This window comes from Podarcis gaigeae (genome assembly GCF_964106915.1).
Source record: "Podarcis gaigeae genome assembly, chromosome: 4".
NCBI classification, from domain to species: Eukaryota; Metazoa; Chordata; class Lepidosauria; order Squamata; family Lacertidae; genus Podarcis; species Podarcis gaigeae.
In genome coordinates this window covers 103,670,725-103,694,336 of record NC_139677.1, presented here as the reverse complement: position 1 = coordinate 103,694,336, position 23,612 = coordinate 103,670,725, and the positions used below count along the sequence as shown (strand labels likewise).

Genomic DNA, 23,612 nt, shown 5'->3' with positions numbered 1-23,612 from the left:
GCCCTACATGCAGAAGGACCCTGGTTCAATCCCCAGTGCCTGAAACCCCAGAGAGGTGCTGCCGGCCTGTGTAGCCAAGGCTGGACTGAATAGATGGTCCCCTTCCACCTACAGAGATTCCTGCATTGCAGTGGGGTTGGACTAGATGAGCCTTGGGGTTCCTCCCAACGCTACAATTTTATGATTCTGTGACCGGCAAGGAGCCTGGAATGGCGCTCCCCTTGGCCCCTCTCGCAGCCAAAGCCCAGGAAACGAAACTTGCCTCTTTGCAAACGCACTCAGAGCTTTGTGCTGGTGCTCAATGGCTGGCTGGCATGAGGGAGGACAGCACAGGGCCAAGAACTTCGTATCAGCTGGTGGACATCTTCCAGCCAAAGAGGATAAAAGCGGGCTGAGTGCAAGGTGGATTCCAGAGGGCAAATTGCTTCGGGGGATTTTGCATTGCTCCACTTCTCCACTCTGGGCCTGGGGCTCATCGAAGAGGGCTTGAAAATCAGAGAATCAGAGAATTGGAGAATTGGAAAGGCCTCCGAGGATCCAGCGCCCTGCAAGGCGGGAAGACGCAGCTGCCCCGTGCAAGGAGGGAAGCTTCTCCTGAATCGGTAAGGCTATGTGTCCTTTCTAGGTGTTCCCAGACTCTAGGTGTTCCCAGACTCCGCCTCGTCATTTCTTTTGCAGTATATCTGTGCGTCTTCCGTAGGTGTTTGAGCTGCTGCTCTGTAGGATTTCAGTGCCATGGGTTTCAGTGGAATGGGCTCTCCTTCTTTGGAGGTTTGTGAACAGAGGTTGGGATGTCCCTCTGTCCAGGGTCCCTTCCCAGTTGCAGGTTCCTACGATCTCTGTGGGACTTACTTCTGGCCAAACACGCCCAGTTCTGGACTGTATATCTCAGCCACGGGGCTGAGGTCTTGCAAAGCTCACTCCTGAGTCGTCCTGAGTCCTGAGTCGCATTGGAGTCTCTGCGAAGCTCTCAGAAAGCCTGAGATGCCAGAACAGATTTGGGATGTGAGGCTTAGGAACACCGGAAGCTGTCTTATAGCAAGACAAACCACTGGTTAACCTGGGTCAGTATTGCATGGCACAGGCTGGCAGCAGCTGTCTGGGGTTTAAGGCAGGGGCACTTTCGCCAACCCTACCTGGAGACGCTTTGGCTCAAACCAGACACCTTCTGCAGGACAAGCAGGTGACCTACCACCGAGTCACGCCCTCTCCCTAAATTGTGAATCTAATGAATCTTATGGCTTGTGAATCTTATGAGAGGCAGTGCAGGGTAGTGGTTAGAGTGTCGGACTAGGACCTGGGAGACCAGGGTTCAGATGCCATCGCTTGGCCATGAAGCTCATTGGGTGACCTTGGGCCTGCCGCTGCCTCTCACCCTGACCAGCCTCGCAGGGGATTAAATTGGGTTAAACTACGCATGCCATTGCACAAAATAAATAGATAAATAACGGGGAACATAGGAACCTTCAGCTGTGACCCCTGCATTGCAATGGGGCTGGAGTTTATGATTCGGCAATAGGAATCTGCCACTTACCAAATCGGACCCTTGGCCCACCCAGCTCAGCTTCTTCCACAGTGACTGGCAGGTGCTCTCCGGGGTTTTGGAAAACAGGGGTCTCTCCCAGCCCTACTGGGATATGTCCGCGGTGGTTGAAGCGGGTCTCTACCACTGAACTACGGCCTGGAAATCGGTGCCTGCCACCAGTGTGCCCGCTTTCTCCTTGTCATCTCCCAGCTCGCTAGAGAGAGTCAATATTGACTCACAGCTGAGCGATTCCTTGCCCTGTTCTGCAAAGAACCCGGATCTGCTGCATGCATCCTGCGCAGGACTGGCGGGACAGAAACTTCCTTCGCCTGCCCGGCCCCATTGCCTGTTTTCCCTGTTGTGCTGCTGCCACCGCCTGGCTGCTGTGGGGGTCTTCTCTTGCTCCCCCAAGGGCAGAGTCGGCCACACGGCTGGTGCTGATGGGCGACTAGGAGGAGGAGGGAGCTAAGGGCATGGCTGTCCTTCAAGCTGCGCTGATTCATCATCCACATAAGACCATAAGAAGGGCCTAACTGGATCTGGCCAAGGGCCCGCCTAGTCCCGCATCCTGTTCTCACCGTGGGAAACCCCACAAACAGGATCCGAGCACAAGAGCAACTCTCCCCTCCTGGTGTCTCCAGCAACTGGGAATCAGAGCCTGTCTTTGCTGCCTGCCGTTTGGAAGCGGCTGCTGGCGACAGTTCATCGCAGAGTTGGGGAAAAAAGGTTCAGGAAAGGGCCACCCAAACGATGGAGGGGATGGAGTAGCTCCCCTAAGAAGAAAGGTTGAAACATTTTAAGTTTAGAGAAAAGACGAGCACACACTTTGCTTTCCCCTGCCGCTTCCCTGCGGGAAAACCCGCTGCTCACTGCTGAATCCCAGCAAATGTCAACTGGGTTTTCTCAGAGGAAGGGGACAGAGAGACATTTTTCTCCCTCTCGCTAGAACTTGGGGGCATCCCGTGATGCTGAATGTTGGAAGATTCAGGACATCTTCATGCAGTGCAGCGCTAAACTGTGGAACTCCCTCCCACTGGAGATAGGGATGGCCACCAACTTGGATGGCTTTAAAAGAGGATTAGGCAGATTCATGGAGGAGTAGAAGGTGATACCCATGATAGCTGTTTTCTGTCTCCAAAAGTCAGAGGCAGCAAAGCGTTTACTGGAAACTGCAGGAATATGCAGCTGTCCCATACGGGGAGCGAACCTGCAACCCTGGCACAATCAGCACCATGCTCTGACGCATTACGAACGAGGGACGTCAACCTTTCTTGGACCAGCTTTGGGAAAAGGCCTGTTGAATCCCCTCCTGGGATGTCAGAAGGATTAAGTATTAAAATATGAGGAGGTGGGTTTTTTAAAAGTGGTATTAGTAGGAAACCAAGAATTTTAATTCCCTGCCAAGAGCGCATGGAGCGGTTTGTGCAGATTCCAGCAGCTGTTGGGAAGCGAGACACAATTACCTGCACGGGAAACAGATCAAGGTGCCAACACAGAGCGTAAAAATAGCGGCCAAGTGTGGCACGACTGTGAGCTCGGTTTCTCTGACGGCTCTCTGGTGCTCCCAGGAACCTGTCACAGACTCTCTGTCTGCTGCTGAAAGCCATGCAACTTTGGAGTCAGAACTGCTCATCCAAGGATAGGCCTGAGAGCATCAGAAGAAGAGCCTGGCTCCTGGATCAGGCCCACGGGGGCTCCTCTCGTCCAGGATACTATTCCCACCGTGGTGAAGGAGTTGCCCCAGTGGGAAGCCTGCACGCGAGATCTAACCACTAGTCATCATGGTCCAGCTCGGCCTCTGTACTTGCCGAAAACCAGTTTCTGGAAACCACAGGCGGGGAGAGATGCTTTCGCACTCGGGTGCAGCCTCTGGGTTTCCCAAAGAGGTCCCCGCTTGGCCCCTCTGAGTACAGGGTGCTGAACCAGATTCTTCTTCGGGTCGTCAGGTCACAGGGATGGCAACTGAATGGAGGAGCTTTCGGGACACTTGAACAGAAGTCGTTCTCCATGCAGCACCTTGTTAATCTGTGGAACTCCCTGCCACAGGAGACAGTGAGGGTCACTGACCTGGATGGCTTTGAAAGAGGATCACCAACAATAATAGATTGGCCAACACTCATGAGTGAGTATTTTCAGATAGCAAAGCTGACTGGAAAAGTCAGGGGAGCCCCGAACCCAAAAGCATAGCAGAGAAAGGAAACTATTCAAGGAATATATAAGGATATATTGTAATAATGACATTATCCCAGCAGAAATGAATGATACTTGTATATAATAAACAAATGAAACAAACATCTTAGAGGAATAAACAGAAAATGTTATAAAACTGTGCGATAAAATCATGACAACATAAAAAGTACAATGAGAATGATTGGAAGGTTTTCTCAGAAGACTATTGGATAAGATATGGTGCTATATAAATAATTGGCTTTTTAAACTGATTTTCTTTTTGTTCTTGTTAATTCTTTTTATGTATTTTTTTTTCTTTTATCTTTTTTCTTTTCTTTTCGGGTTCAACACTGCTGTACCCATCTGTAATGTATGATTGTCTTTTAAATCAATAAAGACATTTTTTTAAAAAAGGAAAAGAAAGAAAGAGGATCAGACAGGGACTTGGAGGAGAGAGCTGTCAGTGGCTGTGTGAAGAGCGACTTTATTTTATCCGTCCTGGGTGTGGGGAAGGCGTCCATGCGCTCATGTCCACTGTGAGGAGAGAAGGGTGCTGGACTAAGATGGGCCTCCTTTGGCCTGATCCGGCAGGCTCTTCTTATGTTCTCATGACCTGAGTGCAACAGAACCGCTCCCCTGCTTGAGATTCCCGGCAGTGTTGAATAGCCATCTTCAAATCCTGTGTCTCAAAGGCTGATTTCTCCTGCTCTGGAGGGCAGGACCTGAACCAAAGGCTGCTGCTGTTATGATTGCAGCGGCGTCAGCGCGGAGAAACAGGAAAGATATCCTCTTATCCTCTTTGGGATACTCCAGGCACTCGTTTCGATTTGAAAGCCATGTAATTGCCCTAAAGTGCACTTACTGGTTGACTTCACGTCAGAGGCTAAAAACGGCTCTCTCTTCCTTGCTCAGCGATGCCAGCTAAGTATTTCGGGAGACCTGCGGTCCGGCCTTGATGACATGGCTAGCAGAGCTGCAATTTCTCCCTCTCTTTCTCCCCCTCCCTGGCCCCTGTGTGGCAGCAAAAATAGTCAAGAGGTAGCCATGAGCGCTGGTTTTCCCAGTAGTGATGTATGGAAGTGAGAGCTGGACCACAAAGAAGGCTGATCGCCGAAGAATTGATGCTTTTGAATTATGGTGCTGGAGGAGACTCTTGAGAGTCCCATGGACTGCAAGAAGATCCAACCTCTCCATTCTGAAGCAAATCAGCCCTGAGTGCTCACTGGAAGGACAGATCCTGAAGCTGAGGCTCCACTACTTTGGCCACCTCATGAGAAGACAAGACTCCCTGGAAAAGACCCTGATGTTGGGAAAGATGGAGGGCACAAGGAGAAGGGGACGACAGAGGACGAGATGGTGGGACAGTGTTCTCGAAGCTACTAGCATGAGTTTGACCAAACTGCGGGAGGCAGTGGAGGACAGAGGTGCCTGGCATTCTCTGGTCCATGGGGTCACGAAGAGTCGGACACGACTAAACGACTAAACAACAACAACAAAATTCTCTGAACACTATACTGAGTTGAGCTGCATTATGTCTAAGGTCCCTTTTTCAAGTGGGAATTGTCTTTGAGGCTGCATCCTCATCTGTTAAACACATGCCATCAAGGAGCGACAGCCTGTGTGGTTTGTGTGAATCATGCCTTTGGCCACCTCATGAGAAGACAAGACTCCCTGGAAAAGACCCTGATGTTGGGAAAGATGGGGGGCACAAGGAGAAGGGGACGACAGAGGACGAGATGGTGGGACAGTGTTCTGGAAGCTACCAGCATGAGTTTGACCAAACTGCAGGAGGCAGTGGAGGACAGGAGTGCCTGGCAGGCTCTGGTCCAGGGGGTCACGAAGAGGCGGACACTACCCGTTGCGGGGATTCGAACCGCTGACCTTCCAAAGAGGCTCAGTGGAAGCCATTAAGTAGATGACCATGAGGTGCTGTGCTCTTTGTGGTGCTTAGTCAAACTTGTAAGAAGTTCTTCAGGAAGCTTAGTTAATCCTACATCATGTGGGAACAGTTTTTGGGAACTTGGAAGCGGGTTTCCACTGAAAAATTTGATGACTATCTGAAAGAACTTGGCGCAGACTTTGCCACCAGGAAGATGGCTGGTGTTGCCATGCCCAACATGATCGTCAGTCACAATGGAGATGTTATAAGCATCAAAAGAGAAAGCAGTTTAAGAAACACTGAGACTTCCTTCGGGGGGGGGGAGTTTGATGAGACCACCACAGATGACAGGAAAATAAAGAGCATTGTGGAGTTAGACGATGGGACATTCGATGAGTTGCAGAAATGGGATGAGAAAAGAGATGGCAACAAAAAGACGAAGAGCAGATGGGAAGCTGGTTGTGGAGTGTGAAATGAACAACCTTATCTGCACCAGAAAGCATGAAGACAGACTGTGTGGTTAATGGGACACGGAAACAGGAGAGTTAGCTGGTTCGGGGAGCAGAGCCCCAGAAGGCAGTTGTTTTCTCCAAAGAACTGAGACGGTATTGCTAGAACTTTTCCCAAAAACCTGTATACAGTATCCAACCTAAAAGCATTGTGACTATTCAACAAAGGGCTTAATGAAAAAGAATAAAAAATAAAGTTAATAATAATAATAATAATTTATGATTTATACCCCGCCCATCTGGTTGGGTTTCCCCAGCCACTCTGGGCGGCTCCCAATAGAATATTAATATTAATAAAAATAATAATCAAGCGATAAAACATCAAACATTAATAACTTCCCTAAACAGGGCTACTTTCAGATGTCTTCTAAAAGTCAGAAGTTTGTCGTCTTAAGGCTGCACTAAACCTTTGCTTTTCTAATCCACAAGCGTTTCAGTTGTGAGACTGAAGTCAGTACAGTGTCCTCCCAGCTTCTGTAAAATCCACTTTCCCCCTACAATTTGTGCGCGTGCTGGCAAGTCTGTGCCACGCAGCTGGCTCTGGTTAGGAGCGCAGCTGCTGTCTACCCACTGCAGAGAACAATCCTGTGCCGCTTAGTCCAGAAAAGTAAAATCTCCAGAGTGCACCTTTTCGTGCGGCAGGACCGAGTGTTTCCAAAAATATCTGGAAAAGAGGGAGATTTGTGCCTTCAAGGAGCTTAGCGTCCGGCTCAGTCAAGGAAGTGAAGAAATGTGTTGAATTGGAGTGACGAGGGCGTGCAGATGGCTTGCTGGAGCTGCACACCTCTCCTTGGGGAGGGCAAGCGGCGCTGCAGGATCCGTGGCGTAATCTCTCTGTCTCCCGCGAAACAAGCGCAGGTTATCCCCAGATGAGTTTCAGGAGCCAGCCAGGAAAATAGAAGTTTGCTTTTATTCGGCGTAATGGCAGATAAGCTGTCGGGTGTTTTGAGCTCGCATCGCGCCAATCGGTTCCTTGGCGGAGAGGAGAGCGGCTGGCTTTTTCCTGGGGATCAAAGGGAAGGCTTCCCAGATGAGATCAAATAGCAAAATGTAAATCAATGGAAATGTATTCCTGCTTCCTGGGCGGCCTAATTGGCACGGAGAAGCCGGGCCTGGCTTCAAAGGCAGCTGTGCGGACCCCTAGAGGCCTCGCTGCTGCGGAGACCATGGGCAGGCAGGATGGCTTGGTCTCGAAAGCGGCCTGAGCGCCCGCTGGATCAGGCCGGCATCCTGTGGCCAACCCAGGGGAACAGGATGCCAGGCTAGATGCCCCTGTTGTCTGACCCAGAGGGGCTTTTCTTACTTTTAGTTAACCACACATTTTATCTGACAGATTTTATCTTTGTGTGAAATCAAGATGTGTCAAACTATGCCTGCTAAAAAAGGTAAAGGGACCCCTGACCATTAGGTCCAGTCGTGGCCGACTCTGGGGTTGCAGCACCCATCTCGCTTTATTGGCCGAGGGAGCCGGTGTACAGCTTCCGGGTCATGTGGCCAGCATGACTAAGCCACTTCTGGCGAACCAGAGCAGCGCACAGAAACGCCATTTACCTTCCCGCCGGAGTGGTACCTATTTATCTACTTGCACTTTGACATGCTTTTGAACTGCAGAAGGTACATTTTTGATAATCTGAGGGTGACTGCGTTTGTAGCACTCAACTTCAGCTGGGCTCCCAGAAGCCCTGAGCAAACTGGGGGTGATGGGAGTTGTAGTTCAAAAGCATCTGGATTGCACCAGGTGAGGGAAGGCTGAGGTGCACCAAGGGAAATTGTGTGCCACTGTCGAAGTGAGACATCAGAGGGGAGTCCCCAGTCCTCTTCCAGTCCTACAGTTACTTAGCACATCATGTCGGATAATAATAATACTAATGATAATAATTCAGTGGTGCTTTAGATCAGGGCTCAGCAAACCTTTCCAGCAGAGGGCTGGTCCACTGTCTCTCAGACCTTGTGGGGGGGCTGGACTATATTTTTTGGGGGGAAATGAACTAATTCTTATGCCCCACAAATAACCCAGAGGTGCATTTTAAATAAAAGGACACATTCTACTCATGTAAAAACACGCTGATTCCCGGACCGTCCACAGGCCGGATTTAGAAGGGGATTGGGCCGGATCTGGCCCCCAGGCTTTAGTTTGCCTACGCAGATGCACTCTGTTCTTATAGGTACCAAAAGGGTTTTATTCTGTGTCATTAGATCTGCTCTCATAAAATCTATAGTGCTGCCACCTAGTGGATAATGCAGGGAAGCAGCTCAGAGACTACTGGGAGCCTCAGTGGTTTTCAACCAGTGTGCTTTGGCACCCTGGGGTGCCTTGAATGATGGTCAGGGGTGCTGCGGACAACACTGGCCTCTGTCCCGCTTTCCTTCCCTCCCTCTTCTGATGCCCTCTCATGACTGCCTCCCAAAGCCTTGCACAACTGTCTGTTGCAGCAGCCCTGCCCACAAGCTCTGCAGGTTAACGGTGCCTCTGGGGCAGGCCAGGGGGTCATTCCTAGGCCCCTGTGGGGCAGTGTGAGAAGGCACCTCTCTTTGGGGCAGAGTGGGGGGCAGTTCAGAGACCAGGGGCTGCAGGTACGGCTGCCCAGAGGACTCCCAAGGAGAGGGGAGAGGAGAGGAGGCTGAGGGAACGCTCCACAAGGGAGGGTGCTCGAAAAGGGGTGAGGGGCTGTCAGCTCTGCAGGCAAGAGGGGACATAATTGGGGTCCTGAGCCCCACAGGGGTGCCGCAGAAAGAATGTAGTTGGTCGAGGGAGCCAGGGACTCAAAAAGGTTGGAAACCTCTGGCCTAATTAAAATTCTCTCTCTGTGTGTATATATCTGCAGAAAATGTTCAGATGGATTTTCTCCCATAAATTCTAAAGATTCGATGCCAAACAATGTTGATGTCAAACATTGCTTCTGTGTGCGCAAGACGTTTGGCGCCAGCTTGGCAGCAGGAGTTGCCCGAAGGAGGCAGTACAGTGGTACCTCGGGTTACAGACACTTCAGGTTACAGATGCTGCTAACCCAGAAATAGTACCTCGGGTTAAGAACTTTGCTTCAGGATGAGAACAGAAATCGTGCAGCAGCAGCATGGCAGCAGCGGGAGGCCCCATTAGCTAAAGTGGTGCTTCAGGTTAAGAACAGTTTCAGGTTAAGAACGGACCTCCGGAACGAATTAAGTTCTTAACCAGAGGTACCACTGTATAAGGTGCCATCCAACCGCCTTAGGGACTCCACTCCAGATTTGTGTGGAGCAGGCATGTCCAAAGTCAGTTTCAGGGGCCTAATCCAGCCCCTGTGGCAGTTTACTTCCTGGGGTAAAATCCTAAAAAAAACCTCAACAACTTCAATCCTAAAAAAGGTGAACAACTTCTTCGGTTGGCCCTTTGGTCGGCCCTCACAACCCTTCACTTCATCAAATCTGGCCCTCTTTGAAAAAAGTTTGGACACCTCTGTAGGGTTTCCTCCTGAGCCTTTCTTCTCCTGAAGTTATCCCCCCCCCCACACATACGGCTGACAATTTGCTGAGCATTGTCCAAGTATTTATATCACCATTTCGCATCTTATGTCAATGGGTTTCAGTTGCTGATATTTCACAGTCAAGAGTCAACAGTCGCTCCTGGAGCCATATTGATGCTATTTCGGGGTGGGCCATCTGTCGGTGCCCCACCTGAGGAGGAGGTGGGGGGCATTTCAAGTTGGAGATAAGAAGGCAAACATCATATTATCAGCGCTTGCTTGGGAAGTTTCACTCAGCTGGGCTGGGTTTGAACCAGCCCGCCAGAACCTGCCGCTGAGTCAGACCTCTTTGGGTTCTCCATGTATTTGCAGGATCCCTTTGTGGCAGCCGCCCATCACGAGCGAAGACCGTGGGAAGGAAGCATCCATCCCATAACCATCCAGTGTGAGTGCTGACTGTCCTCAGTGGGACTTTGTTAAGTCTCAGATGGCTTAAAAAGAGGATTTGGCTAATTCGCGGAGAGGGCTATCGATGGCTACTAGCCAGGAGGTCTACCCTCTGCCTCCGCAGTTGGAGGTGTTGTAGATAAAAATCTTCCCCTTTCCCCTTATGGGGTACCCAAGAGCCCATATAGAGTCCTTACGTAGGTTCCCTATAGGTAGGAGAAAATAACAACCAGAGAATATTGAGAAGCAAAGCAGCTAGTAAGCCTGATCTTTATCGATCTGTTGCAACAGGGAGCTCACTGCCACATGCAAGAGGCAGGAGGGACACAAACAATGGTGCATAAGCCCTTATATAGACATTTTAAATTGTCCGCCTTGGAGTCCAAGACCACCCCCAGAAACATCATACATACATCACAGAAGGGGTGTAACCTAAGACCACCCCCCAGATACATCATACCTACATCACAGAAAAGGTGGTCTACAGCAGAAATCTGAGTGACTTGTTTATCTCGTCTGACAGGTTTACTTGTTTAATGGTCACTTGATTGGATACCCTGGGGAGCCTGGCCAGTCTTTTGTAATGACAAATACTTAGTTGCTGAGCCAGGTCACAGCCTCACCCTATTCATACACAGACAGACATACCCTTAAGACAGGTTTTGTGAATGAAAAGACAATGGGGAGGCTTTTCCATTTTCCTTGACCTTGCAGAGAAAACATTTGGTCAGTTTGCGAATAAAAAATGGTTTCAGGTCGGTCTTCCTGTGCTGATCTATGTAGGTGCTTGGTTGGTACACTTATGAACATTTAACATATATCTAAGACCTCAAAATCCCTATCACAGAGGCAGCTGTGTTTCAGAATCCCAGTTGCTGGAAACCGCAGAAGGGGAGAGGGGTCTTGTGTTCAAATCCTGCCTGCTGGATTCCCATGGGAGAACCTGGTCGACCCCTGGGAGAAGAGGATGCTGGGATACTTGGGCCATTGGCCCGATCCAGCAGGCTCTTCTTATTACCTTAAAAGGGGCAAGAGGAGCCAGCCGGGGTGTAGGTCTGGACCTGGACCATAGAATCATAGAACTGTAGGAGAGACCCCAGGGGTCATCTAGTCCAACCCCCAAACCTGCAATGCATAGCAGGATGTCTGGTGCCTTTCCTGCTCCTTGCCCTGCCTTTGCACCCAGCCTTGTCAACCCCCCCAATATCTGACCCCCCAGGCTTTTTTCAGCACTGTTTGTGCCTCCCTCCTTTGTGCAAAAAGCGCTTCTCCAGTTCCACCTGGTGCAGTGGAAAAACGAGCCCCTGCGCCTTTGAAATGGGCACAATGGCAGGTTTGTGCAATTCATCCCCTTCACAAAAGGCCCCCTTGAAAGCCAAGCGCTGCCGTGGGTCCCAGCCCACCTGATGTTCTGCCCAGGAGGAGGAGTGGGGCTCTTTGTGGGTATCGGTTTTGCGCATCAGGTTTCGGGGCTGCAGACCTTTCCGTTCCGCGGCTTCTTGGATCGAGACGCAGCCTCCTTTGTTCGGCGGTCTTCTGGCGGGCGGGCAGAGAGAAACGACTCCGGGTGGCTGATGAAATATTTAGAGGCTCGGCTTGTAAAAATGATAGGCCTGATTAATAATGAGAGAGTCTGGAAATGGATCCACAGACCCACTTTGCCACAATTGCCGCCATCTGACAGGCAGTGTGCTTTTGCAAAAGGAGCTGTGTGTGTATTTGTGTGTTTGTGCTGGGGCTGCAGGGAGGAGAAAATGAGGGATGTTCAAAATTCTCATAATCTTCAGGTTTGGGTGCCAAAACTCCATTTTTGCAGCCTCATCCTGTTTGCTGAATATTCAGTGGGGAAGCGGGGCTCTGTCTTGGCCTTCAATTGCCCATTGATCTCCAAGTTCCTGAAATAAACCAAACAAATCAATACAATCAAAACAGGGTTGCCGTATTTCAAAAGGTAAAAACCAGGACACCCCGAAAGTTGCTGAGGCAGCCCTAATCAAAAGAGCAGAAGTACAAAAAAGCAGCACAGTGTATCTGAGAGAGACTGAATATTATGGATGAGGAAGTACTTAAGGCCATTAAGGAAGCCAGTTTTCATGTTGCACTGTAGGGAGAAATGCCTGTGTCTCTAAATTTGTTGCACATGAGATAAAATTCCACCAAACACCATTTTTTGAGGTCCTCTGAGCCTTTGGTAATAGGGGTGGAGGAAGGGTGTGTGTTGTGTGTGGGGGGCCGGCCTGGGTGTCACCACTGGGAGGGGGTGACAAAATGCCGGGTGGCACTCACCGTGGGGCCTGCAGTGCGCCTGAGCCATGTGTCTCTTCTGGGAGAGACGCAGTGGCATGGCTCTGCACTGCCCGAACAGTCTGCCCGCTGCCTCCCCCTCAGCTATAGGGCGGCTGAGTGGGAGGAGGCAGGCAGACTCTGGAGGCACCGCCCCATGGGCAGCTCGCCCCACCCTCAGCCCGTGCCGCCCCAGGCGCCCGAGCGGCTTCCTCTGCCACTGTTTGGTAACATGTGACTTATGAGTTATTTTCCCCCCAGCTAATGCTAAACTCCACATATTTCTCATAACAAAACAGAAGTTGCAAATCCTGCATTCATTTTGGGGGAATACAGTGGACGCTCGGGTTGCGAACGTGATCCGTGCAGGAGGCACGTTCGCAACCCGCGGCTGCGCGTCTGTGCACACGCAGATTGCGATTCGGCACTTCTGTGCACATGCAAAGTGTGATTTAGCACTTCTGCGCATGCGCAACCGCCGAAACCCGGAAGTAACCCGTTCCGGTACTTCCGGATTTCGGCGGTCCGTAACCCGAAAACACGCAACCTGAAGCGGCTGTAACCCGAGGTAGGACTATATGAGGTTTTGGCAGCTGAAACCTTTCATAACAAGTAAAGCTGCAATGAAGTTGGAATGGGGCGTTTTGAGGGAGTTTGGTCATTTCTTGGCAAACCATTGTGCAGAATTTGAATCCTTGTGGTCAGTCCCACCATAGGTGGGGGAAAGTGCCTATTTTTAAAAAAACACAGTTTGGGGACCAGTTCAGGAAAGGGCTTTCTTTGCTAGAGCGTCCAGCCCGACGCCTCCCACATGTGTTGCATCAGGAAGGTTTTGGGCATTGCAGAGCAGGACAGTTTTGAAGATGCGCTCTCTTCAGCCCACATTCCCAGGCTAGTCACACTGCTGTCTGTGTTGTCTACACTGACTTGGTCACGTCCACAGAACAGAAGATGGCAGGGTCCCCAGGGATGTTCTCTACAGGGAGCTGGCTTCAGGTGCCAAGCCAGTTGGCAGACTAACTCTGCACTACGAAGATGTCTGCAAACATGCCATGAGGGCTGGCAACACCAACCCAGCCTTGTGGGAATCCCTTGTGGACGACCGCAGTGCCTGGAGACAGGCAGTCGAGTTGTGCATCTGTAGCAGTGACCAGAGGAGGAATGACCTCTGGGAGGAGAGCAGAGAGAAGAAACACCCTGGTGCATCTGCAGCAGCACAACCGGACCCCTCTCTGCCCCAGCTGCAACAAAACATCTCTCTCCCCTATCGGTCTCTACAGCCACAGCAGGTGCTGCAGGTGTCCAACAGTTTGCCTTCACCTCCAAAGGAGCACTTCTCCACTGTCTCCCAAGACAGACAGATGCCAGCAAATTCTCTGCCGGCCGGTTCTTTCTTGGCAACCACAGAAAGATGATTTCTCATCAGCTGAAGATGGATTTTGCATTTATTTTTTAAGTGTTGCATCCCTTCCAACCAATAGTGTACAGTTTGGCTTCCACTGACTCTTTTTGCCTAGTTCTGCCTACAAAATCAACCCCTGGTTTTGCTGAGTTAAAGATCACCGTGTTTCTCTTTAAATCTGCTCTTTGCCTGCCTTGGGAAGCTGTGAGTTTCCTTTACAGTTTGAGACAGTTCTGGGTTACAAGCCAGACACTTGAAGGTGGGGGGTTATTTTATCCCAGAATCTCAGGCGTGGAACCTGATAATCTCGGCGCCTGAGAGGGGCTTAGCTTGCAATCTCCACCTTGGAGCTGAGTCCACAAGCCCACCTCATGGCTACAACATCCAGCTTTTTTTACACGCACAGACACCCCCCCCCCCGCACCCCCTGGCTTTGTGCAACATCTTGCCCAATCGAGAGCCCTGGAGAACTCAGGAGCTTGCAAAACTCCTGCGGCATTTTGGTCACTCTCAGAAAAGGTGCTGCCTCACACAGAAAGGATATTGCAGAATTGGAAAAGTTTCTGAAAAGGGCAACCCAAATGATTTAGGAGATGCAGCGATTTCCTCCCCTGTGAGGAAACTCCCCAACCAAGAAAGATTGCAGCATTTGGGACTCGTTAGTTGAGAGAAACATTGAGGAAGAGGCAACATGATAGAAGTTTATAAAATGATGCCTGGCCGAGAGAAAGTGTATAGGGAGCAGTTTTTCGCCATCTCTCGTATCACTAGAACTCATCGGCCTCCAAGGAAGCTGAAGGTTGGAAGACTCAGGACGGGAAAAACAAAGCCCTTCTTCAAGCATATAATTAAGCTGTGGAACTCCTTGCCACAGGAGGCAGTGATGGCTACCAATGCAGATGGCTTTGAAAAAGAATCAGACCAGGGGTCACCAAACCTTTTCAGCAGGGGGCTGGTCTACTGTCCCTCAGACCTTGTGGGGGGATGGACTATATTTTGGAGAAAGAAAAGAAAAAAAGAATGAATTCCTATGCCCCACAAATAACCCAGAGATGCATTTTAAATGAAAATAACGTCAGGTCCCTGAAGATTTCCAGAGGGGTCATTGTGTTGCAGCAAAAGCCGTTTTTAATTCTCCACCAACAACACAGTTAAACAGTGGAACTCACTGCCACAGGAGGTGGAGATGGTCACTGCCTGGGATGCTTTTAAAAGAGAATTCTGCAATTCATAGAGATTTGCCACAATGGCTATTCTCTCTGTCTCCACCTCTGAATCCCAGTTTCTGGAAACCACCGGAGGAGAGAGAGCGGTTTCCCACGGGGGCACCTGGTTGGCTGAGTCCTCTTTGAAGAGGTCGGGGGGGGCAGATGAGGAGCTCTTTGCCCCCCTGACCCTGGAGCCAGGCTCTGCTTATCTCCTTAGGGTAGTCGGGTCACAGGGATAGCAACTGAATGGAGTAACACTCAGGACAGAACAATGGAAATAGGTCCTTACGCGGCACATAGTTAACCTATGGAACTCCCTGCCACAGGGGTGGCCGCCAACCTAGATGGCTTTGAAAGAGGATCAGACAGATTCTGGGAGGAGGAGAGGGCTCTCCGTGGCTGCGTGAAGAAATCCTTTCTTTTATTTGCCCTGGATGTAGGGAGCGTGCCTCGCACTCGTGTCCTCCTTGTGAGTTTCTGGAACAGGAAGTTGCACTAGATAAGCCTCCAGTCTAGTCTGACCCAGCAGGGCTCTCCCTGTGCTCACGGAACAACAATCTTTATCTCTGGGCGAAAGCAGAGACTGTGTTGAAATACGCCTCTGAGGAGGAAACAAAATTGCATTGCAGAAGTTAAATTTCTGATAATTTGAAAGCACTTGAAGTTCCTAACGTTGCAGCACTTTGTAGAAATCTTTTGTCTGATCCGTGGTGCCTATTTGATTTTTCCGTTGAGACCCCGTTTTAAATCTTTGAGTGTAGATATAATTAAAATTGGACTGTGCTTGTGTGTGATGGGGGAGCTGAGGCTAATTTGGTCCCGCTTTCGAATCTTGCAAATGGCTCTTCGAATCTTGCAAATGGCTCTTCCATAGAATCCTAGAATCATAGAGTTGGAAGAGACCACAAGGGCCATCTAGTCCAACCCCCTGCCAAGCAGGAAACACCATCAGAGCACTCCTGACATATGGTTGTCAAGCCTCTGCTTAAAGACCTCCAAAGAAGGAGACTCCACCACACTCCTGGGCAGCAAATTCCACTGTCGAACAGCTCTTACTGTCAGGAAGTTCTTCCTAATGTTTAGGTGGAATCTTCTTTCTTGTAGTTTGGATCCATTGCTCCGTGTCCGCTTCTCTGGAGCAGCAGAAAACAACCTTTCTCCCTCCTCTATGTGACATCCTTTTATATATTTGAACATGGCTATCATATCACCCCTTAACCTCCTCTTCTCCAGGCTTAGCCGTTCCTCATAAGGCATCGTTTCCCTCTGTCAAGCTGCAAATTTCATTTCTTCGTATTTCCTTAGCCTGCCTTTTGGCCATGCAAGCACCCCACCCCCCAAGCAGCAGACAATAATTAAGATAAGGTTCACATCAACAGTATAAAATGATTTCATGTGCAAGAGCTGTAAATCAGAATTTGCATTGTTTTGTTTACATGCAAGCTTTTTAGCTCGAGACATTTGGAGAGGAATGTAATTTCCCCAATTAAGGAATGAAAAAGCAAATTATATGAATATGCAATTATGGATAAATAACGCTGTAACTAAAGGAAGAAGACATAATCCGTTACTGTGATAATTGGCTTTGGCTTATTAAATTATTGGGACAACAATGAAGGGGAGCATTTCAACTTGTTGTTGACAGTGAGGCTGCAATCCTGGCTAATTTACTTGAGAGTAAGTTCCATTGATCTTGGGGGGACTTACTTCTGAGTAGCCGTGTGCAGGATTGTGTAGGCTTGCACTGTTATCATGGTCACAGAAATAACTGAAGTGTGCCTATAACTATCTATAAACATTGTGATTAGGGTGGGATTACTTGATGTATATTTCCATATGTTTCTCTTACGCAGTTTTAAAAATTCTCCTAACTTTCTTCAACAAGGCCTCTGAGGCAACTTTATTGAGATGCTGAAATGCAGATTTATTTAAACGTTGGCAGTTGGTTATTTGGAGGGGAGATTATTCTGCAAAAGGGTGCTGCAAACTTTGGCAGCTCTGAAAGTGAAACACTTCTTTCAAAATGGGACTTTCAGGCATTTCAGCTCTGAGACAGGAAACACTTTCCAAGGGGGATTATGTGTCTCATTAATACGGGGATCTTCCTTCCCCGTTTACAAATAATAAAAATTTAGAAAAACAAGAGCATTCACCAGCAGATTGAGAATAAAGGTTCTGCATAGCCTTGAATGAGCCAGACATTTGTGTATGCTGGAGGCACTGAGTGACAACGTGCCTTGATATCTGTGTAAGAAATAAAATCATTCCATATATACAGTGGTGCCCCGCAAGACGAATGCCTCACAAGACGGAAAACTCGCTAGACGAAAGAATTTTCTGTTTTGGAGGTGCTTCGCAAAATGAATTTCCTATGGGCTTGCTTCGCAAGACGAAAATGTTTTGCGAGTTCCTGTGGGGTTTTTTCCTTCCCCCCCTTTTTCTAAGCCGCTAAGTCGCTTATCTGCTTATCCATTAAGCCGATAAGCCGCTAAAAGCCGCTAATAGCGCTAATCCACTAATCTGTCAATGGGCTTGCTTCGCAAGACGAAAAAACCGCTAGACGAAGAGACTCGCAGAACGGATTCTTTTCATCTTGCGAGGCACCACTGTATATATATATGGGCGGGTGGGTGTCGTTTGAGCTCTGCCCTTTGAAAGCTGCTAGCTCATGAAATATCTTCTCAAAACGGGTTGTTCCCAGGTCTGCGTTCCATGAAGCTGTTATAGCAACAGGGGACCACCCCCCTCCACCAGTTGACATACATTCCCCCAACAGGCTGCGCACATGTAGTCGGAGACTATGCCCACATTGAAGATGCCTGTTCTCTTCCCTTTTTAGCCCCCTCCTGGTTCTGGGAGACAGCGATGCAAGAAAGGAGGGGAAGCACTTGGCCCTTCACTTGCCTGTCCTACCTCTTCTTCCCCTTCTTCCTCATCCTCCAGCCCATCCCTCCAGCTCCAAAACTTCTCCTGCCTCCAGCCCATCCCTCCTGCCTCCTGGCTGGCACAGAATAGGGACATCCTCTTCAACAACAACAACAATTTTGTACTTTTTACCACACTCAAATGACTGGGTTGTCCCAGCCACTAGGCAGCTTCCAACATATATCAAACATAATAAAACATTTAAAAACTTTCCTATACTGGGCTGCCTTCAGACAGCTCAGGGTTTGGATAACTCCATCCCCTCCAACATCTCTCCCATGAAAATTGGGACGTCCTGTACCACTCTGGCGGGAAGGTAAACGGCGTTTCCGTGTGCTGCTCTGGTTCGCCAGAAGCGGCTTAGTCATTCTGGCCACATGACCCGGAAGCTGTACGCCGGATCCCTCGGCCAGTAAAGCGAGATGAGCGCCGCAACCCCAGAGTTGGCCACGACTGGACCTAATGGTCAGTGGCCCCTTTACCTTCACTATTCCACCCCCTCCAACATTTCTCCCATGAAAATAGGGACGTCCTAAGGAAAAGTGGGACACTCTGGGGTTAAATAAGAAACCAAGATGGCTTCTGTAAATCCTGGACTGTCCCTGGAAAATAGGGGCACTTGGGGGGTCTTCCAGCATCCGGCCCAGTCCCTGACATCCAGGGTTGGGAAAGAGACCCCCTGCCTGAAACTGTGAAGAGCCTCTGCCGGTCAGTGTGGACAACACTGAGCCAGGTGGACCGATGGCTGGCTCCGACTCCGTCAAAAGTGTCTTCCTACATGGCCTAAGGACCACAGTTTCCCCACTCCAGTTTGAAAGGGATCCTGTGGACATTAGTGCCGGCGTTTGGGCTGCTGTTGTGTTTCTGACGCCCCGTTTCTCTCCAGTGCAGGATAGAGTGCAAGGATGTCGCGGCAGAAACCCTCTATGATGTCCTGCATGACATCGAGTACAGGAAAAAGTGGGACACAAACGTCATTGAGACCTTCGACATCGGCAAGCTGACGGTCAACGCCGACGTGGGATACTACTCCTGTGAGACGCTGGGGGAGTTTGTGCGGGTGGCTATTGTCTAAGGCAGCCTCCGCCAAAGAGGGGTGTTCCAGATGTTTGGAACGGCAGCTCCTGTCAGCTGAGACTCTTGGGAGCTGCGGCCCAAATCATCTGGGGGTCCCAGGTTTGGAAAGGCAGGCTGCCACCGGTTGCCCTATTTCGAGCCATCAGTTGCCTGGATGTTTTTGCCCAGATGTTTTGGCCTTCCCCAAAACAGCCCAGCTGTGCTGGCTGGGTTGCTGGGAGTTGCAGCCCCAAAGGTCTGGAGGGTGCCCGGTCAGCAGAGCCAAATCTAGGGGTCCCTCCTGAAACTGCAGCCGTGTTCAGGTCGACCCCGGAGGAGATGGCTGTTGATGGCTTACTAGCTAGCAGCCTCTTCTGTTCTGTCTCGGGGGGGGGGGTGCCTTGCTTCCCTCCCACACCTTTGAGGTGATGCTGACAGCCACCTAAGGAAGTTTCGCATACTCAGAGGCACTGGATTCTGGATCATGGCCTTATGGCTGCAATGCCTCCACCAGCACATCACCCTTAAGGCACGGGGCATTTAACTTTACTCTTTGGTGACAACATCAAACATCAGGGGTGCCCAATGACGTCTGCCCTTTATGCTGCAGCAATCCATAGGAACCAACTCCTTGGGGCCCTGGGGGCTTTGCCCCCCCCTAAAATATTTGAGGGGGCTGGGCTATGGTTACCAGATTTTTTTCAATGAATCCAGGGACACTTTTTTTCTTTGAAGCTGAGTAGCAACAGGGAGTCTGTAGTGGGGATGGTGAGGCAAAAGACCCTGGGCCCAAGCACACATGCATGTTGTATAAAGGTGCAAAACCCTTCTTTCGCACCCTGTAAAACAAGAAATGCACAGAATTTTTAAAAAACTGGGCAACGGCTGCCTGCCCGCAACTCCCGAGCCTCCCCCGGTCAGTCAAAGCAAAGGGGGCAGGAGATCTGTACTGCCGGACGTCCCCGGTTCCCCTTCGGCAGTGGCAGCGGCAGCGGCGGTCAGCAGCCTGGAGCCAGCCTGGTAGCGCAGTTGGCTCTGGCTGGCTTCAGGAGATGCTCACTGCCCGCTGCTGTGGTGCCCGCCATTTTTTCTCACCAGAAGTTTCGGCAAGGAAAAATGGAAGGCGCCACAGCAGCGAGCAGTGAGCAGCTCCTGAAGCCAGCCAGAGCTGAGGCTGCCGCTGCCACGTTTTCCAGGGACAGATTTGCAAATCTGGGGACTTTTCCTGGGAACTGGGGACATCTGGTAACCCTAGGCTGTGCCCCCACATTGTTCAAATGGTGTGTGTGCACTGCGTCATGATTGATTATGTGGGGTGGGACTGACCCTGAACCCCCTCAATATTTTATTCAAGTTGGCCCCCCAGCAGCAAACTAACCTGGAAGCTTCCCCTGCAAGTTTAACTTGCATGCATTCAGACGCACTTTGGAAACTCCCTGCCTAGTGAAATCCGCTGAGCGCCTTCCCTGCATTCTTTTTGGCATGTGCCAAAGGCATTCACCTTTGCGCAAGCCTGTCTAGAAGTTTAGAATGCTGGTGTGTTTTCAGTTTATTGCTGTGATGTTCTTGTTGTTTTATTAAAAAAGAGCAATGACTTTATTTGTTTTTAGTTATAACTTTAATGCTTTTTTCCTGCAATTAGCTGCTTCGAGGGCTTTTTCTATACACAACTGAGAGGCATATAATTTTTTTGGTGTGGAGTTATAAATACACAATAGATTTGCTGCAGGGAGAGGGGTGAGAGTTGTTAGCTGCAAGCCAGGATGTCTGTTTGCTTCTCCTGAGATGACCTTCCTTCTCCTCTCCTCCCGCTTTTTGGCAGGGAAATGCCCCAAACCCTTGAAGAACCGAGACGTCATCACCTTGCGCTCCTGGCTCCCCATGGGCAACGACTTCATCATCATGAACTACTCCGTCAAACATCCCGTGAGCGGCAGCCTTTTTCTGGAGAGGGGAGAGCGAGGAGGAGGGGTGTGCATGGACGATGTTCTGTACACAGACGTGGGTAGCGCTGTGGTCTAAACCACCGAGCCTCTTGGGCTTGCCGATCAGAAGGTCGGCAGTTCGAATCCCCACGACGAAGTGAGCTCCCGTTGCTCTGTCCTGGCTCCTGCCAACTTAGCAGTTCGAAAGCAGGGCAGGGCAAGTAAATAAGTAGGTACCGCTGCGGCAGGAAGCTAAAAGGTGTTTCCATGTGCTCTGGTTTCCATCACTGTGTTCCATTGCGCCAGAAGCGGTTTAGTCCTGCTGCTCATATGACCCAGAAAGCTGTCTGTGGACAAATGCCGGCTCTCTTGGGCTGAAAGCGAGATGAGTGCCACAACCCTATAGTCACCTTTGACTGGACTTAACCGTCCAGGGGTCCTTTACCTTTTACCTTCACCTTGATAGGGATGCAGGTGGCGCTGTGGTCTAAGCCACTGAGCCTAGCGCTTGCCGATCAGAAGGTTGGCGGTTTGAATCCCCGCGACAGAGTGAGCTCCCGTTGCTCAGTCCCAGCTCCTACCAACCTAGCAGTTCGAAAGCACACCAGTACAAGTAGATAAATAGGTACCGCTGTGGCGGGAAGGTAAACATGTTTCTGTACGCTCTGGTTTCCGTCATGGTGTTCCATTGCACCAGTAGCGGTTTATTTATGCTGGCCACATGACCCAGATAGTTGTCTGCGGACAAATGCCGCCTCGGGCTGAAAGCGAGATGAGTGCCACAACCCCGTAGTCACATTTGACTGGACTTAACCATCCAGGGGTCCTTTACCTTTTACACATGCGCTAGAGTTTTAGGTACTGCAGAAATTCAGGGGTTGAGCTTGCAGCAAGTGGCATGCCTGTTATAGGAAAAGCTAAACAGGAAGGATTGCTTTTCAGGATGATTTAATACTGGGGTCCTGACGGGGCACCCTGGGGACACCATGGTGCCCTGAGACCCCCCGCATGGTACCTGCAAAGGCCCTTTCCCCCATTGTTATTCGTTAGAGCGGTTGCCTCTGTGTGTGTGTGTGGTTTTTTGGGGAGGGGGACCTTGCTTTTTTGTCTGTTCTATTTTCTTCTTCTTCACCCTTCGACCCACTCTTGGTCTGGTCTGCTCCATCCATCGGATCCTGTCTTCGGGAAACCAGGGAGAAAAACATGAGAGCAAGAGTCCTCTTGCCTCACATGGTTTCCAGCAATTGGGATTCCCCCGCCCTCAACACCCCATACAACTCCCATGGGGAGGTCTAATATAATAATTGATTTATTGCTTATACTCCGCCCATCTGGCCAGGCCTCTCCAGCTAATCTGGGCGGCTTCCAACAGGTTTTTAATGACAACAGGATTATTAAAAACACAATAAAACATTAAAAACTTTCCCTAAACAGGGCTGCCTTCAGATGTCTTCTAAAAGTCTGGTAGTTGTTTATCTCTTTGACGTCTGGTGGGAGGGTGTTCCACAGGGCAGGTGCCACCACCGAGAAGGCCCTCTGCCTGGTTCCCTGTAACCTCATTTCTCGCAGGAAGGGAACCGCCAGAAGGCCCTCGGAGCTGGACCTCCGTGTCCGGGCCGAACGATGGGGGTGGAGATGCTCCTTCCGGTATACTGGACCGAGGCCATTTAGGGCTTTCAAGGTCAGCACCAACAACAGCCCCCCCCCCCCAAGAAGCACATCTTTCCCCTAAATTAACTCCAGATTTGGAGAGAGGAGGGCAGTCCTTTCTGGCAGTTTGGGAGCTGCCAGGATGGTCGTTCTGGCTGGCTTATGGCAGAATTTCAGTTTCACCTGTCTTTTTTGTTTTGTTTTTTGCCTTTGCCAGAAATACCCTCCTAGGAAAGACATGGTGAGGGCCGTCTCCATTAAAACTGGTTACCTGATCCAGGGGAAAGGAGAAAAGAACTGCAGCCTCACCTACCTGGCCCAGGTAGACCCCAAAGGTAAGGTCCATGAAGAGCCACAATTTCTTGGGCGGCGGCGTCCTGAATCACTATTAACAGTGACACAACTTCTTATTTTGAAATATTGCTCGTCCAAGCTTCTTCCTTGCTCCCGGACAATAAAGTTGAGTAAAAATCATAGAGTTCTTTCTCTCTGCAAGAACGCACACGCATGCATAAGAAAATGAGAAGAGGTTGCTGGATCAGGCCCATTGCCCATCTAGTCCAGCATCCTGTTCTCAAGGGGTGGATCGGATGCTTGTGGGAAATAATAAATAATAATAATAATTTTTTATTTATACCCCGCCCTTCCCGGTTCAAAAACCAGGCTCATTTAAATTTAAAACACTTTAAAACACTTAAAACACTTAATTATAAAAGCAGCATAAAATATAGTATAAAAACATGAATAACAATAAAATTCAAAAATCAATTTAGGGGAAATAAGCTTTAGATAATCCCTAGGGCTAGCTGGCTGAGTTAGTCCTACTTGGAGGCCAGGGGAGAATTAGCTGTGGGGTCTCAGAGCGGGTGAGGGAAGGGAAATAAAAGATCAGGCTGAATTCAATTAAAGGCCAGACGGAATAGCTGTCTTACAGGCCCGACGAAAGGAGGTTAAATCGTGCAGGGCCCTGGTCTCCTGGGACAGAGCATTCTACCAGGTCGGAGCCATCACTGAGAAGGCCCTGGCCCTGGTGGAGGATAGCCTGACTTCCTTAGGGCCCGGGACCTCTAAACTTTGGTTATTCATGGACCTTAAGGTCCTCTGTGGGGCATAGCAAGCAGAACTTGAACACAAGAGCAACTCTCCCCTCCTTTGGTTTCCAGCAACTGGGATTCAGGGCTCAGCCACACT

The 23,612-nt window shown here is 49.9% G+C and overlaps 1 protein-coding gene across 2 annotated transcripts in view; it reads left to right on the top strand.

The window, feature by feature from the left end:
• The window catches only part of STARD10 (StAR related lipid transfer domain containing 10), a 55,091-nt gene that overhangs the window by 22,610 nt on the left and 8,869 nt on the right, over positions 1-23,612 (top strand). Inside the window, exons 2-4 of one of the 2 annotated variants that reach the window (XM_083737275.1) lie at positions 18,677-18,824; positions 20,669-20,772; positions 22,639-22,756. In XM_083737275.1, coding sequence (XP_083593401.1) covers positions 18,677-18,824; positions 20,669-20,772; positions 22,639-22,756 — 370 coding nt within the window. The remainder of the gene's footprint in view (positions 1-18,676; positions 18,825-20,668; positions 20,773-22,638; positions 22,757-23,612) is intronic. The other variant, XM_083737274.1, reaches the window with a different exon arrangement.